The 14,174-nt window shown below is 53.7% G+C and overlaps 3 protein-coding genes across 3 annotated transcripts; 2 read left to right on the top strand and 1 right to left on the bottom strand.

Moving 5' to 3' along the window:
* Positions 1-975: 975 nt before the first annotated feature.
* BDW74DRAFT_180486 (uncharacterized protein) lies at positions 976-2,243 on the top strand (the record flags this gene model as incomplete). The annotated part of the gene is made up of 3 exons (XM_073729766.1): positions 976-1,055; positions 1,114-2,158; positions 2,211-2,243. 3 exons carry the CDS (start codon positions 976-978, stop codon positions 2,241-2,243), a joined length of 1,158 nt encoding a protein of 385 aa, XP_073581514.1.
* A 957-nt stretch (positions 2,244-3,200) lies between these two features.
* On the top strand, positions 3,201-5,261 carry BDW74DRAFT_169358 (GMC family oxidoreductase; the record flags this gene model as incomplete). The annotated part of the gene is made up of 4 exons (XM_073726982.1): positions 3,201-3,556; positions 3,706-4,588; positions 4,655-5,156; positions 5,218-5,261. The coding sequence occupies 4 exons, from the start codon at positions 3,201-3,203 to the stop codon at positions 5,259-5,261; spliced, it is 1,785 nt and encodes a 594-aa protein (XP_073581513.1).
* A 423-nt stretch (positions 5,262-5,684) lies between these two features.
* Positions 5,685-14,146, bottom strand: BDW74DRAFT_186745 (putative polyketide synthase; the record flags this gene model as incomplete). The annotated part of the gene is made up of 6 exons (XM_073731317.1): positions 12,717-14,146; positions 12,373-12,660; positions 9,274-12,319; positions 9,136-9,243; positions 7,010-9,105; positions 5,685-6,942 (listed from the first exon to the last, which is right to left on the bottom strand). Exons 1-6 carry the CDS (start codon positions 13,688-13,690, stop codon positions 5,685-5,687), a joined length of 7,770 nt encoding a protein of 2,589 aa, XP_073581512.1. The 5' UTR covers positions 13,691-14,146.
* Between the last annotated feature and the right edge of the window lie 28 nt (positions 14,147-14,174).

Genomic DNA, 14,174 nt, shown 5'->3' with positions numbered 1-14,174 from the left:
CAAAACTCCGATCGTTAACACCCCTTCAGTTCGAGATGTGACCCTTGAGCTTTAGAGATGGCCTCGTCCCGACTCAAAGCCGTACGGTCTCGCTCTCGTCAAGAGTGGAACATTGCCCGTGCAAATTGCCACTTGTCTCCAACATCCCCCGCGGGTATAATCGAGGACTGACAAGGGTCAGCAATGCTCAGGTGATTAAGTGTCTTATAATTATCGCTTTCCATGATTTTTCTATCGAGGCCTCTGCTGAAGGGAGCGCGATACTGCTCTCATCTATCAAACACCTCGGGCAATCGATAGTGGCAGACAACGCAGACTTGTCCTCAGGTCAAAAAATGACTTTTCTTGTCGTGCTTGCAAAATTAAACTGTCCAGCAGGATACGGCAGGATTTGACTAACTGCATAAAGGCAATACTGCGGCCCGACTTTTTTTTCAGCCATTTACGGAGTACTCCGTACCCTTCAGCAGTTATTTCATCGCGATTTCAGGTATAGCGTTGTGTTCTAACCCAGAAATAGTCTTCTCCGTATAGTGGCCCCTGCCTACCGTTGCAAAGACATTTATTATCTGGCCGCGGGGGGCGCAAATACTACGACATACGGAGCACTAAATATGGCGCAAGCCTAAGACTAAGGAAGACCCCGAGCCGAGACCCCTGCCAAGGACTGTTAGTGACATGCCGAGCCTCCTGCAGGCTGTCAGTGGCTTATCATGGCGCTGTCCTCCGGCGTTAGTGGACCCTTATCTGATCTTCGCGCCTTGGCCTGTGTCGCATATGGCATCTTCAAGATTGAAATGTTACAGCTTGGAGTAGCAAGTCGGCTTCGTCATGATTAGCAAGCTTCAAGCCTGGGTCCACCGAGTATGGACATGGTATATCAGCTGTAGGCTATATATCAAGGCCCTGAGTCTGGGACATCTTGCGGATCACCTCAGCCCACCGGACAGTCTTTACATTTACTAGGTATTCATCATGCGTCGCTCATTAGCTCTTCTTTCTTTACTTCCGGTCGCTCTTGCGACGCGGCCTTTTCTCAATGAGCCGGATACTGCGTATGTAGTTGGTCCCCAATTCTTTGAAAGTGGTGTCTGACCATGTTCCGCACTGCAGCATTGAAGACGTCCTTGGAGATACTCCCGAAGGCACACTTCCAGACTTAGAGAACATCTTGGGTCTGCCTGACTTTGAATGGGCAGCCAGAAGATATCTCAACGCCTCTTCATACACGTACTACCGCAACGGCGCAGCCGGCGAATGGTCGTACCGCAACAACCTTGAGGTCTACGGCCGATTCCGCTTCCGCCCACGCGTGATGGTCGACGTTACCAACATTGAGTCGACCCTCCCAACCACCATCCTGGGCCATAAATTCTCCGCTCCCTTCTACATCAGCCCCTGCGCGAGCGCGGGACTCGCACATCCTGACGCAGAAACAAACTTTGTCAAGGCCGCACATGAAGAAAACATCCTGTATATTCCCGCACTATATGCAACTCTGTCCATGGACGAGATCGCGGCAGCCAAGCCAGCAAATAGCTCCCAGGTTCTCTTCCAGCAAGCGTACCTCAACAGCAACGACACTGCGACGCAGGAGATTTTCGACGATGCAGAGCGTCTAGGGGCCAAGGCCATTGTATGGACAATTGATAGCGCCGCAGACGGAAACCGACTGCGTGCAGACCGTTATGGCGTGGGATCCGCGGACGCAGATTACACGCTCTCAACCTGGGAGTTTTACTCCAAGCTCCGCAAGATGACTTCCCTGCCTATCATCCTCAAGGGCCTTCAGGCTGTTGAAGACGTCAAGTTGGCGATTGAGCACGGCGCCCCTGCTGTTATTCTCTCCAACCATGGCGGACGTCAGCTCGATAGCTCGCCATCTCCGTTGGAGGTTGCTCTCGAGGTCTACCAGGAAGATCCCGATCTGTTTAACCAGATTGAGATCTTCGCAGACGGAGGTGTGCGCTACGGTGCCGACGTGCTCAAGCTGCTTGCTTTGGGTGTGAAGGCCGTCGGACTTGGTAGAAGCTTTATGTACGCCAATGCTTACGGCTCCGAGGGTGTCCAGAAGGCGATTCAGCTGCTGAAGCGTGAGATTGCGATCGATGCAGGCAATCTTGGGGTACCCGACTTGAAGGATATTGACGCTTCTTATGTAAGGATCCATTCAGCTACAATGCTTCGACCTTTGACTAACTGGACTGTAGGTCAAATGGACTAACAATGGGTGGTACAGCTAAGCTTCTGAGTTTTGTACCACCGTGAGGCGTTATGAGTGTGCTTTTTTTGAGATTGTGATTATAGAATAGGTCAAGGTGGAATGCAACATATTTTTTTACAATATTTGTTCCCATAATGTTTGTTCTCGCGGTGGTTTAGCATGTTCGGGTCTCTTCTTTGCGTCTCTTACTCGGATTTGCGTATAGGGCTCCGGCCCGTACCGCAGTCCGTTCGGATGTTACGAGCAGTGGACAGGACTCACGAGGGTATGGACATGAGCGCACCGACTGGCTTAGCTGAGTACCCGATACATTTCAGACGATTTGATGCGCTGACTCTTTAGCCATCGCGCCTCGGGAACAGCGAGCTGTCAAGAACGTACCCGTACTCGGAGGACGCCCCCATGACCATGTCGGATGGGTTCGAAAATTTTAGGGCTCGGACATGGTCTACATCTGGAATATCGACCGGACCTCTACCGGTGTTCTACTTCCGAGTACCGAGAGACAGCTGATACCGACGAATTTTTGGTTCAGCATCAGACTCTGTGATCAGTTGTCGATCAACGCTCGGCTGTCATTTCCCCACTCACTGATGTGCCCTAACTCGGTGTTTGTACAACGCAGTTTCCGGATATCGCTTGGACTCCCGAACGTGCACGTCTTGCGTAAGATCCGATCCAGTTTCTTGGTCTCTAAGCTTCAGCAATGATAAAGTGATGACTAGAAGATAGTGACGTGAGGTCCTCGCCGAAATGTACCACTCGGTCTCATCATGAAGCATTCATGTGTCAGACTATAGAGTTTGGTGGAGACAGCGCCCCTGACTACTTAATAATGAACCTTAATCCAAGGGTCGATGGACGATCGCTCGGCTTTTGCGATATATACCGAGACAGCTCTCTTCGGTGTATTTTCAGCGGACCATATTTACTAGTCCGGCACTCGCTGCGACTGTGCTGCCACAAACCCTTCACCATGATCACTGGAATACCCACCCTCGCCTCATACTTCCTAGTAGGCACCGCCATACTCAACTCCGCCGTTCAAGCCAAGCAGGAGACATTTGACTACGTCGTCGTTGGCGGAGGAACAGCAGGCGTGACTCTCGCGGTGCGACTAGCCGAAGCCTCGCACAGTGTCGCGCTGATCGAAGCCGGTACATACTATGAAGATAGCTGGTCGCTTGCCGCTATCCCTGGCGCAGATGTTATCCCGGTGGGATCGGACCCTGATGCTAAGTTTGGGGCGGACTGGGGGTTTGTGACGACGCCACAGGAGGGTGCGGATGGGCGGGAGATACACTTCGCAAGGGGCAAATGCCTAGGCGGATCGTGAGTTCACCTACCGGCTGACATCAGGTCGATCGGTGACACTGATTCTGTGGTGCATAGGTCGGCGTCAAATTTTATGGTTTATCAAAGGTTCGTCTATGCTTCGAATTGGGTATTCTCGACAAGAGATCGACTGACATACACGACAGGCCAACCAGAGAATCACTGGACTTATGGGCAGAGACCGTGAATGACAGCAGCTACTCATTTGAGAATAGTTTGCCTTTCTATAAAAGGACCGTCAATTTCACAGCGCCCGATACCACCTCCAGGACAGAGAACGCAAGCGTCCAATACAACGCAGATTCTTTCGAACCAGCAGGCGGACCGCTCAAAGTCTCGTACTCCGGCTTCGTCCAGGCCTTCTCTACCTGGATGGCGCGCGGTATGAAAGCTATCGGACTGTCTGAGACAGACTTTAACAGCGGGGAGCTGGCGGGCTATCAATACTGCGCCTCGACAATCAAATCGGATGACAAGACTCGCAGCAGTTCCCAGGCGGCTTTTATCCCGAAGGGAAAGAAACTACCCAAAAATTTGACCATACGCACCCAGCACCTCGCGAAACGGATTCTCTTTGACGAGCAGAAGAATGCAGTTGGCGTTGAGGTAGCAGATGGGTTTGGATTCCGCAAGAACATCACGGCGTCGAAGGAGGTCATTGTTTCGGCCGGGGCTTTCCAATCGCCTCAGCTTCTCATGGTCTCGGGAGTCGGGCCTGCGGAGCAGTTAACGGAGCATGATATTGAGGTTGTATCTGACCTGCAGGGAGTCGGTCAGAATATGTGGGATCACCCATTCTTCGCACTGACCTATAGGGTCAGCGTGGAAACGTTCACGAGACTCGCCAATGATCTTCTGTATCTTGCTACCACATTCCTGGACTATACGACGAAGCATACGGGGCCGCTCACGAACCCAGTGGCTGACTTCATTGCGTTTGAGAAAATCCCGGATGCCCACCGTGAGGAGTTTTCCGCTGAAACTGAGAGAGGTCTTGCGGAATTTCCAACGGATTGGCCTGAAGTCGAGGTAGGCCCTATACCTGCCACTTTTTCGCATTCTACAGCACATGATAACTAACCCACCTTAACGCAGTACATGTCCGGCGCCGGCTACGTTGGCTCCTTCAGTGGACTGATGAACACACAACCCAAAGACGGCTATCAGTACGGCTCAATCCTAGGCATCTTGATAACACCCACCTCGCGAGGAAACATCACTCTCGCCTCAGCAGATACATCCGATCCACCTCCAATTAACCCCAACTGGCTCACTACGCAATCCGACCAAGAAGCCGCTCTCGCCATCTTCAAGCGCATCCGGCAGATCTTCGCTAGCAAGGCCATGGAGCCTGTTGTTATTGGGGATGAATATTACCCAGGTAACGGCACGCAAAGCGATGAGGAGATTCTGCAATTTATCAAGCAGAATGTCATGACGCTTTGGCATCCCTCGGCCACTTGTAAAATGGGGACGAGCCAGGATCCGGGTGCTGTGGTCGATAGCAAGGCAAGAGTATTTGGAGTTAATGGGTTGAGGGTTGTGGATGCCAGTGCATTTCCGTTTTTGCCGCCGGGGCATCCGCAGAGTACTGTTTGTGAGTTCTCCCGACTGCCCTTCTCTGGTCTTGAAGACGGTATGCTAATGACGATGATTAGATATGCTGGCGGAGAAGATTGCGGACGACATCATTCGAGGGTGAGGTCGACGATTCGGCCTCAACCATTCGCGTTCGGTTCTGGCTTACCTTGATGCTTTCCAAGGTTGCGGGAGTCCTCAATGCTACTTTATTTCTATTTCCGATTCATATCCCTTTTTCATCCTCACTATGCTTCCTGAACGGAGCGAGTATTCAATAGGGTGGGGCCGTTGCTCTCTCTCGGTCCTGTCCGTCCGAGCACTAGATATCATAGTATTACGATAGCACTGTTGGCGTCCTGTAGGGTCATTTAGCACAGCGCAGGAGTGGGCTAGTCTATCCCAAGACCAAATGCTACCCGGAAAGTATACCCCAAATTGAGGCCCGTAATCATTGGTGAAGTTCGTTTATTCAACTGCACTGGATGGGTCCGCGCTGATTTATATATATATATATACGAATTAGTAGGTACTGCCAAAGCAGGTTTCAGACGATCTCCTGCTCACTGAGGATAATCGGAGCAACACCATTCATCGCCTTGACCATCAACTTCTCCTCAAAGACCACGGTACCGCCTGTGCCGATGGGATTCGTGGCACTGTCACTATCACTGTCACTGTCATGGGTGCCGTTGACGCCGTTAGTGCTGTGGGCGTAATGAGTGTTATCGACCCCATCAGAACCAACATCCTCCACACCGTTGGTCTTTGCTTCCACCATTACTCTCGCATCGTTGTCAGCGACAGCATTACTGCTACTGTGCTGCCCTTCAGGATCCAACCGACTCAACAGGCCCTTGGGAAGCTTCTGCACAACAACCTCGACCAGATCCGCGATGGAGGCCCCGCCCAAAATCTTCATGACGGGTACGTCGACTGCGAGCTCCTTCAAGAACCAAGATCTCACCTCCACAGCCACCAGACTGTCAACCCCCATGTCTACCAGAGGCGTCGAGTCGTACAAGCTATCCGAATCCGACAAGAATTTCAACGCCTGCAGCTTCCCCTTGAAGGCACCCGAAAGCACCTTTGCTGCATCCGCCATCGTCTGCGCAGTATCGAGCAGCTGTCGCAAAGGAACCGCGTTGCCCCTCTCCCCGCCCTGGGCCAAATCACCTTGACCGAGCTCCCTGATAAGCAGCGACAACCTCGCATTGGTCTTCCAATACGCGTCTTTGGCCTGCTCGACAGTGAGGGGCGATAGACCCGTGATAATCTCCGGATTGAGCCCGAGGCTAGGACGTCCGGAGAGAATCGCCTCCGCAAACAGCTGGTGCAGGTCATTTTCACTCATTGCAATCGTGCCTGACCGCGTCGTCAAGCGCTCCTGATGCTCCTTCGTCAACCGGCCGTGGCTCTCGCGCTCGATGAAGCCCAGCCCCACTAGGCGAGTGATGTCGATGACGGAGCCGGCCAGGCCTTGCTTCCGCCGCCTCTCGACAAGACCCTTGATGAAGCAGTTGCCAGCGGTGTAGGCGGATTGGCCTGGGTTGCCGACAGTTGCGGCGATTGAGCTGAACCCGATGAACCAGTCGAGTGGGTGGTTGGGGTCGGAGAATAGCCGGTCGAGGTTGATCGTGCCTTGAATCTTGGGACCTAGTACCGCTTGAAAGTCGTCAAAGTCCATTTTCATAAAGGAGCTATCTCGCAGAACCATTGCGCCGTTTGCAACGCCCCCGATTGGCGGCATCGACTCCTTGATACTGTCGTGGATCTGCTTCATGGATTCAAAGTTGGTGATATCCCTAGATAAGAAGAGAGGGTGGTCAGCGAGTTTATCTACCCACGTGGGTCATGGTGCCATTTGCTTACCCTCCGAAATACCTTACTGTGGCCCCCCGGGCCTTGTGCCATTCCACCCAGCTTTCGTCAGCAGCGGGCTTCCTGCTGCTTAGCACAACATTCCGGGCATTGTGGGCAATCATAAAATCAGCTAGCGAGCGACCAGTATCCCCGGCGAGACCAGCTAGCCAGTAGGTACGGTCAGGTCGGAAAAGATCACCACGTTGACTGACCGGCTCGACGGAGAGCGAAACACACCGGTCCAACTGCCAGTAAACCAGTGAGCTCGGATTCGGCACAGCGAAGTTTGTAACCACTCGCTTCAGCGTCAGGATATCGAGTGGCGCGCCCTCTGGAGTTGCTTGAGCAGAGAGCAAAGTAGACGCGAAAGTCGCAACGCGGCGGAGCAGCTCCTTGATGGCTTTCGGTGCATCGTGCGGAAGGACAGACGCTTCCGATGCGGTTAAGCTAGAAATATTTACCTTCTCACACACCGATGATAGGGCGGCCGAAATCTTCGCTCCGAGAAATTGGGAATTTGATTCATCCTGCGTCTTTGAGGCGTCGACATACAGGGTCACATCTGGTGGTAGGAGGGCTGTGATGGCTCGCTGGGCGCTGTGCGGATGGAGGTATATCCAGTTCCGACCGGACATTCCAGGACTAGAAGTCACGAAGAGGGCCTTCCTGCCGAGTCGACTTAACTGCTGAGACAGCAGAGATGCCGCGACTGGATCTGGCTCGTACGCCAGCACGGTTCCGGTCGGCGGCAGCATCTGCAAGACCCACTGGACCGTGAGATCGGCAATGATGAACGACATGAGCTGGCCGTCGACCTCTAGCTCGTCCTCCTCGAGGTTTATCGGCATCGTCCAGGTCTTGGGGACCTTGACGATGGACTCATTGCAGCTGGAGAAACAGAGCGTCTTTTCTCCTGTGTTGACATCCTTCCCCAGACTGACGAATACATAGCCCACTGGAGTCTTAATGGACGAGAGGAAAGAGCAAGACACACGGATCTTAACTAGTTCCGGTGCGTCTCGCTCTATCGCGTGCTGCTCTCGTAGCAGGTACGAGCCGTCGACCAGATCAAGTGCCAAATGTGTTGCGTGAACGTCCGCGTCGCGAGTAATTGATCGCTTGGAGGAGTTGTACCGATCGTTCTGTCCCTCATGCGGACGAACCCTCGATACATAGAGCTGGCCGTCGTCGAGAACGAGTTCCGGTTCGAATTCCCAGAGGATCACATCCGTCTCACCACGTCTGGCCATGTCCGACTGGAGCTTGAGCCGGCACATTGACGTTGCAACGACCTGGCAGTCATCCATATTGACAGCTTTGACATCCAGTGTCTGCAAGAGTGTCCCTGGCACTTCGTAGAAGAGTGTCCTGAAAAGTCCGAGGGTTGTTCCGGCATGAGGATTGTTCGATCGACGACCCTGGAGCATCCAGAGTACACTCAAGGCAGATCCCAGCACAGTCTTAAGGTTGGCAAAGACGGTCTCCTTCATGTCTTCGAACAGATTCGCGTCGCACTCCACCAGACTGAGAACGTGGTAGCTCTCAGGAAGGGGTGGGAGGTCCGCCAAATGGTCCACTTTGATAATATCGGCGAAGTGCGACCTCAAAATAAGACAGAGTTGGTCCCGAAACGGCGATACAAAGGGGCTGCTACCACCTATCATCAGTAGCAGAGAGTTGTCTGCTTTTGTCGTATTAGATTCCGAGCAGCTAAGGGGCTTGCTGAGTTGTGCTACAGTATCAGTCTGAGCTCGAGAAACAATAATGGAACCGGGCACGCCGACTGGGTCGCGCATGGGGGAGTTGGTCTCGATTCCACTGAAGCCAGTCTCCCGAAAAATTTTATCCCACTCCTCAAGGGTGATGCTTGGGCCTCCGTGACGGCCATCGTTCTCACCAACCCACCAGCCTGGAAGACCGCCCATGACGAGACCATGGCGCATCACGTCATTGCGAATGATCTCAACCATTACCAGGTAGCCTCCAGGGCGCAGAAGCTTTCGTGTATGCTCAAGAGCGGATTTCAACGACTCGGTCGCGTGTAAGACATTCGAGGCAACCACAACATCATAGCTGTGCGGTATAAAGTCTTGACGAGCAGGGTCCTTGGTAATATCCAGTGTTTTGAAGATCACCTTGCCGGCGTGCGACTGGAAGTGCTCTGCAGCGTGGCCGAAGAAGGCGCTGGAAATATCGGTATAGGTATAGGATGCATATGAATGCCCGATTTTCTCTAGGATTGCCTTGGTCGCGCCTCCAGTCCCGGCGCCCACCTCAAGGAAGTTCATACGTGGAAATTTGAGACAGAGTTGTTCCACCACGCCAGCAATGAGGAAGTTTAGCAGCTGGAACCCGATGGCGTCAACATAGTACTGCTCAAGATAGTTGTCCTTGGTCATATATTGCAGTATGCTGGTGTCCCCATTCAGCACCGAAGGCAGAAGCAGATGCTCTCCAACAGCCTTGGTCAGATTGAAATCGGCGTCTGTCGACGGGTAACTGTCCATTATTTTGAAGATATCCTCTCTGGTATCGGTGGCCCAGGACTGCGCGGCGAACGGATGTCGCCCATCATTGACGATGTGGAACAGCCGCTCGGCATTCCTCAGCAAGGCCTGTCGATACCATGGGAGGGTCTCGCGCTGCTCTGGACTAACAGAGAGATGGAAGGTCTTGAGGTAATAGAACGCCGCGCGCTCGGCGTCAAGAGCCTTCCTGCTCTCCTGGAGAGTGGCCTGTCGGTCCCCAAAGATCACATCCGCGTTTGGCTGGTCCAGGCACAGGAACGACTCTTGAAAAAGACACCGGTCGTTCTCAACAGTCGCGCCCGCGAACGGGGAGAAGGTGAGTCCCTCCACCTCGATAATCTTCTCTCTAAAATTCCCCGAGAAGACCTCTACATCTCCAGTAACGTGGGTATCGCGAGGATCAGTGATAGTGCAGTCGATCTCGACTTGATCGGTCATGTTACTACCGCAGAGACCCGGGATGATCGAGACCCGGCGACAGAAGGTCGGCGCGACGATCGTCCAGAGGCGTCCATCTCCAGGCGCGCTGTGGGCAGCATTCAGTCCTTGTAATGCACTATCCAGCATACCGGGGTGGAAGAGGAGAGGTGTTTCAGAACTGTCGAACTTTTCGCATTGGATTGTTCCCGTTGCGAAGCCAGCTTTGCGGGAGACGTTCGTGAGCGCGCGGAAGGGGCCCTCGTATCCGAATCCGAAGTCATCCCGCAGGATCTTGTAGAAGCTGTCGACGTCAACCGCGGCCAGCTTGCCGAGAGGGGGGAATCGAGGTGAGAAATGAAATGCGGAAGCCGGGCCGTTGCCTTCGTCATCTTCGATCCCGTCCTCTAGTAGTACACGCACGCGACCGCAGCAGTTGAGCGCAAGGTTGGCAGCGTCCTTACTGACGGTTGAGAAAGCTGCAAAGTCCGCGGTGATCTCCCTCGACTCGCTATTAGCCTCGGGAATAGACACCTTGGTCATGGATGTGAGAAGCTCGGTACCTGAAGTGTCGTGGAGGGCGATTGCTTTGCGAATTTCGAGATCGAAGAGATCGATTGATCGCACAGGTCTTCCCTGAGCCAGCTGCAGTGCTGCCTCCATGGCAAGGCAGATATAAGCCGTTGCTGGAAAGACAACCTGGCCTTGCAGCGAGTGGCCCGACAACCACTTGAGTTCTTCCATCTTCAGGATGTTCCGCCATCTCCATTCCTCCGTTGCGCCATCTGCCGTCTGGATGCCTAGTAGGTCATGGAAAGGCATCGGGTGGTTGTGGAACGTCTTAATGAGTCTCGACTCCGCAAAATACCCCCTATCGTGCGTCCATGGATATGTTGGAAAACCGCGGACCATGGTACTCGGGGTATCCGAGTAATTTGTGCGCTGGAAGGCCCCGAGATTTACCGCAGCAGGGCCAAAACGGCTCCAGAGGAACCCAAGTGCGTCAGAGAACGCCGTTGCACTGCTCTTGCCACGGGTCAAGGTGCCGGTATATGGCATTTCTCGATCCGCGGCGGCAAGGATGCATTCCTTCGCAGGCCCTTGGAGAGCGGGGTGCGGTCCAAGCTCTACACCACAGTTAATGGCGCTGCCAAGGTCAGATGTAAGGCATGCTTGCACTGCCTCGCAGAACAACACCGGCTGGACCATGTTCTGAACCCAGTATTCGCCGTCCAGCCCATCCGGACTGCTGATCGCCTGACCGTCTCGGACACTACTGAACCAGTGCGCTGCATCGGGCATAGGCTCTTGGACTTGGATCTTGCAGTTTCGCAATGCGGTTAGGTATGACGCTGAGCATTTAGCCATGTGGGCCGAGTGATAAGCAGTGTCGACCTTTAGGACCCGTGCAAATTTCTCCTCCTCCTCCAGCACGCCCTGTGCCTGGTTTACAGCGTCAATGTCACCCGACAACGTCACGCTAGTCGGGGAGTTATGAGCAGCCACACATATCCGCCCGTCAAAGTCATCAATGTGACAGAGCTCACTGGCATCCTCGAACGATGTCCCGGCCGCCAACATTGCGCCTCTCTCTCCCGCAGGTCCCGCCGCCAGCTTAGCGTAGTACCCTCGGTAATATGCGATGCGTATAGCGTCCCATGCATTGACGAAGCCCGCTGCATAAGCGGCCGCGATTTCTCCAGACGAATGCCCTACCACAGCGTGGAACTTAACTCCCGCGGCGCGGAGAAGATCAACCAAAATGATCTGGACAGCCGTGCAGAGTGGCTGCGAGAGCGACGCTTCGCTTACCGGCGCAGTGCTGTCGGCAAGTACATTGGCTAGAGTCCATGATGGGCGGTGATAGGATGGTAAGCTTGCGAGAGACGCATCCAGCTCCTCGACGGTTTTCCGGGCCAGCGGAAGCGCCGATAAAAGCTGGAAACCCATGCCTTGCCACTGAGCGCCTTGACCGGTAAAAACACCTAGCAGTGAAGGGGGAGTAGGCATGGCTAAAGTGGAGGGGAAAACTGCGTCCTTCTCTGTAGCGGCCTCCATTGCGGACTTGATCTTCTCACGGAGCTCGTCGATTGATGCGGCGGGGAGGGCAAGTCTTCGCTGCAGCGCGGATCGTTTGGTGCTCAGGGTGTATGCTAGGTCAGTGATCTCGACCTCTTTGTTCTCATCCAGGAAGTCAAGTGTGGATTGCAGACGTGCCGATAGCGAGTTATCAGCTGCTGCAGAGAACACGGCTGGAATGCAGCATGATACCGAGGTACCTGTCTCTCCAGGGACTGGTTCACTGTGCGTTGATGGAGAGTATGTCTCGACGATAGCGTGAGCATTGGTTCCCCCGAAGCCGAAGCTGTTCACACTATCGACACGAGATTAGCTGATATTCGAGGAAGACTTGACACTTCAACCAACCTTGCTCTTCGAGGCTCACCATCTGGCAAGTCAGGCCATGGCACGTTGGCTGTAGGAACTCGCAGATGACTTGTGAACGGCTCAAGGTCCGGGTTTAATTGATTGAAAAGTAGGTTCGGGGGAACAGTTGCATTTTGCAGAGCAAGGCACGCCTTGATGAGACCTGCTAGGCCTGCTGTGCCCTCAGTATGACCCACCACAGTCTTGATAGACCCGACTAAGAGTTCGCCGTCAGAATCAGGCCCCGGAAAAAATGCTCTCATCAGGGCTTCAGCTTCTTGAGGGTCCCTGGATGTGGACCGTCAGCAACATCAGTCTTACAAGATTTCAAAGCTTCAACCTACCCAGCTTTCGTTCCCGTTCCATGCGCTTCGAAATATTGAGGCCGATCAGACTGCTTTGTTGGATCCAGCCCAGCCCTGGCATAAGTATCTCGGATGAGCGCTGCCTGTGCCTTTGCACTCGGCATAGTTAATCCCTTGGTCCTACCGTCGTGATTAACGCCCACCTCCCGGATCACAGCTTCGATTGGATCGCCAGCAGCAATTGCGTCGCTGAGAGTCTTTAGAACAACGCAGGCAACGCCTTCACCCCGGGCATAGCCATCTGCATCGACATCCCACATATGACATCGAGACGTCGGAGACAACATACTGAGCTTGCTCAGCGTGATGAATGTAAACGCTGATAAACACAAGTTCGTCCCACAAGCCACCGCAACCCGGCTCGTACCATTTCGAAGCGCCTGAACCGCCTCATTTACCGCAACCAGACTAGACGAGCAAGCCGTATCGATCGTCATAGACGGACCATGCCAGTTAAAGAAATACGACAGGCGGCTGGAGGCATTGCTAGCCGCCGTCCCGGACGCAGCATACGTCGGAACAGAATTCACATCTTGCCCGTTGAGCGCGAAGTAATCCTGGGACATGAGACCGACAAATGCTCCAGTGTTTGAGTTTGACAGGTCGGACAGTGTATGGCCTGAGGACTCGAGTGCCTCGTATGCGACCTCGAGGAGCAGGCGTTGCTGCGGGTCAATGGCCTCTGCTTCGCCTGGTGGAACTGAGAAGAACTTTGCGTCGAACTCGCGCACGTCTTCGGAGAGGAGGTATGCTTGTCGGATGTTGGTTGTGCCATGGTGGCTGCCTGTTGGGTGGTAGAAGCGGTCGAGGTTGAAGCGGGAGGGTGGGATATCCCTGGCGACGTCGCGCGGGTTGTGCAGGAGGTCCCAGAGTTTGGAGGGGGAGCTAGCTTCGCCTGGAAAGCGACAGCCCATGCCTATAATGGCGATAGGCTCGTTTCTGTTGGGCGACATAGTGGGCAAGAGTTTTGAAATCGAGAGTTTGGGTATCTGAGTGTGAAAGAGATAGGAAAATTAAGGAGGGAATTGGAGTTGAATCCCGAGGTAAGTCCTGATTTCATGCTATGTTCTTGCGGGTCTATAGATTTATATACAGCATCTTACTGTCCAGCAGATATTCCGGACTCGTGATCCTGAAGCTAGGTCCAATACCGCTAACCCTAGGTAAGCACACCTCGCCGGGCGCGAGCCGATGGAGCCAAATTGAGGCGAACGCCGGCTGGGGGCCGTCAGCACAAGTCAGCGCCGGTTTCTATAGAAGGACCGGCAAATTATTTTGCTATCTGGGGACTTTTCGAAACTCAGCTTGACACTAGGCTCCAGCATCTTGGCGATTATGTGTCTGGAATCTTAGGGTATCATCACGCGGCCTGAGCAGAGGCATTCAGTCCATTCAGTCCATTCCATCCCTAACGCTCTCACATACCCTACTTTTTCA

The sequence above is a fragment of the Aspergillus multicolor genome, assembly GCF_047715735.1.
Source record: "Aspergillus multicolor strain CBS 133.54 unplaced genomic scaffold BDW74scaffold_22, whole genome shotgun sequence".
NCBI classification, from domain to species: Eukaryota; Fungi; Ascomycota; class Eurotiomycetes; order Eurotiales; family Aspergillaceae; genus Aspergillus; species Aspergillus multicolor.
Note: the sequence above shows the minus strand (reverse complement) of the source record. Positions and strands in the feature narration are given on the sequence as shown.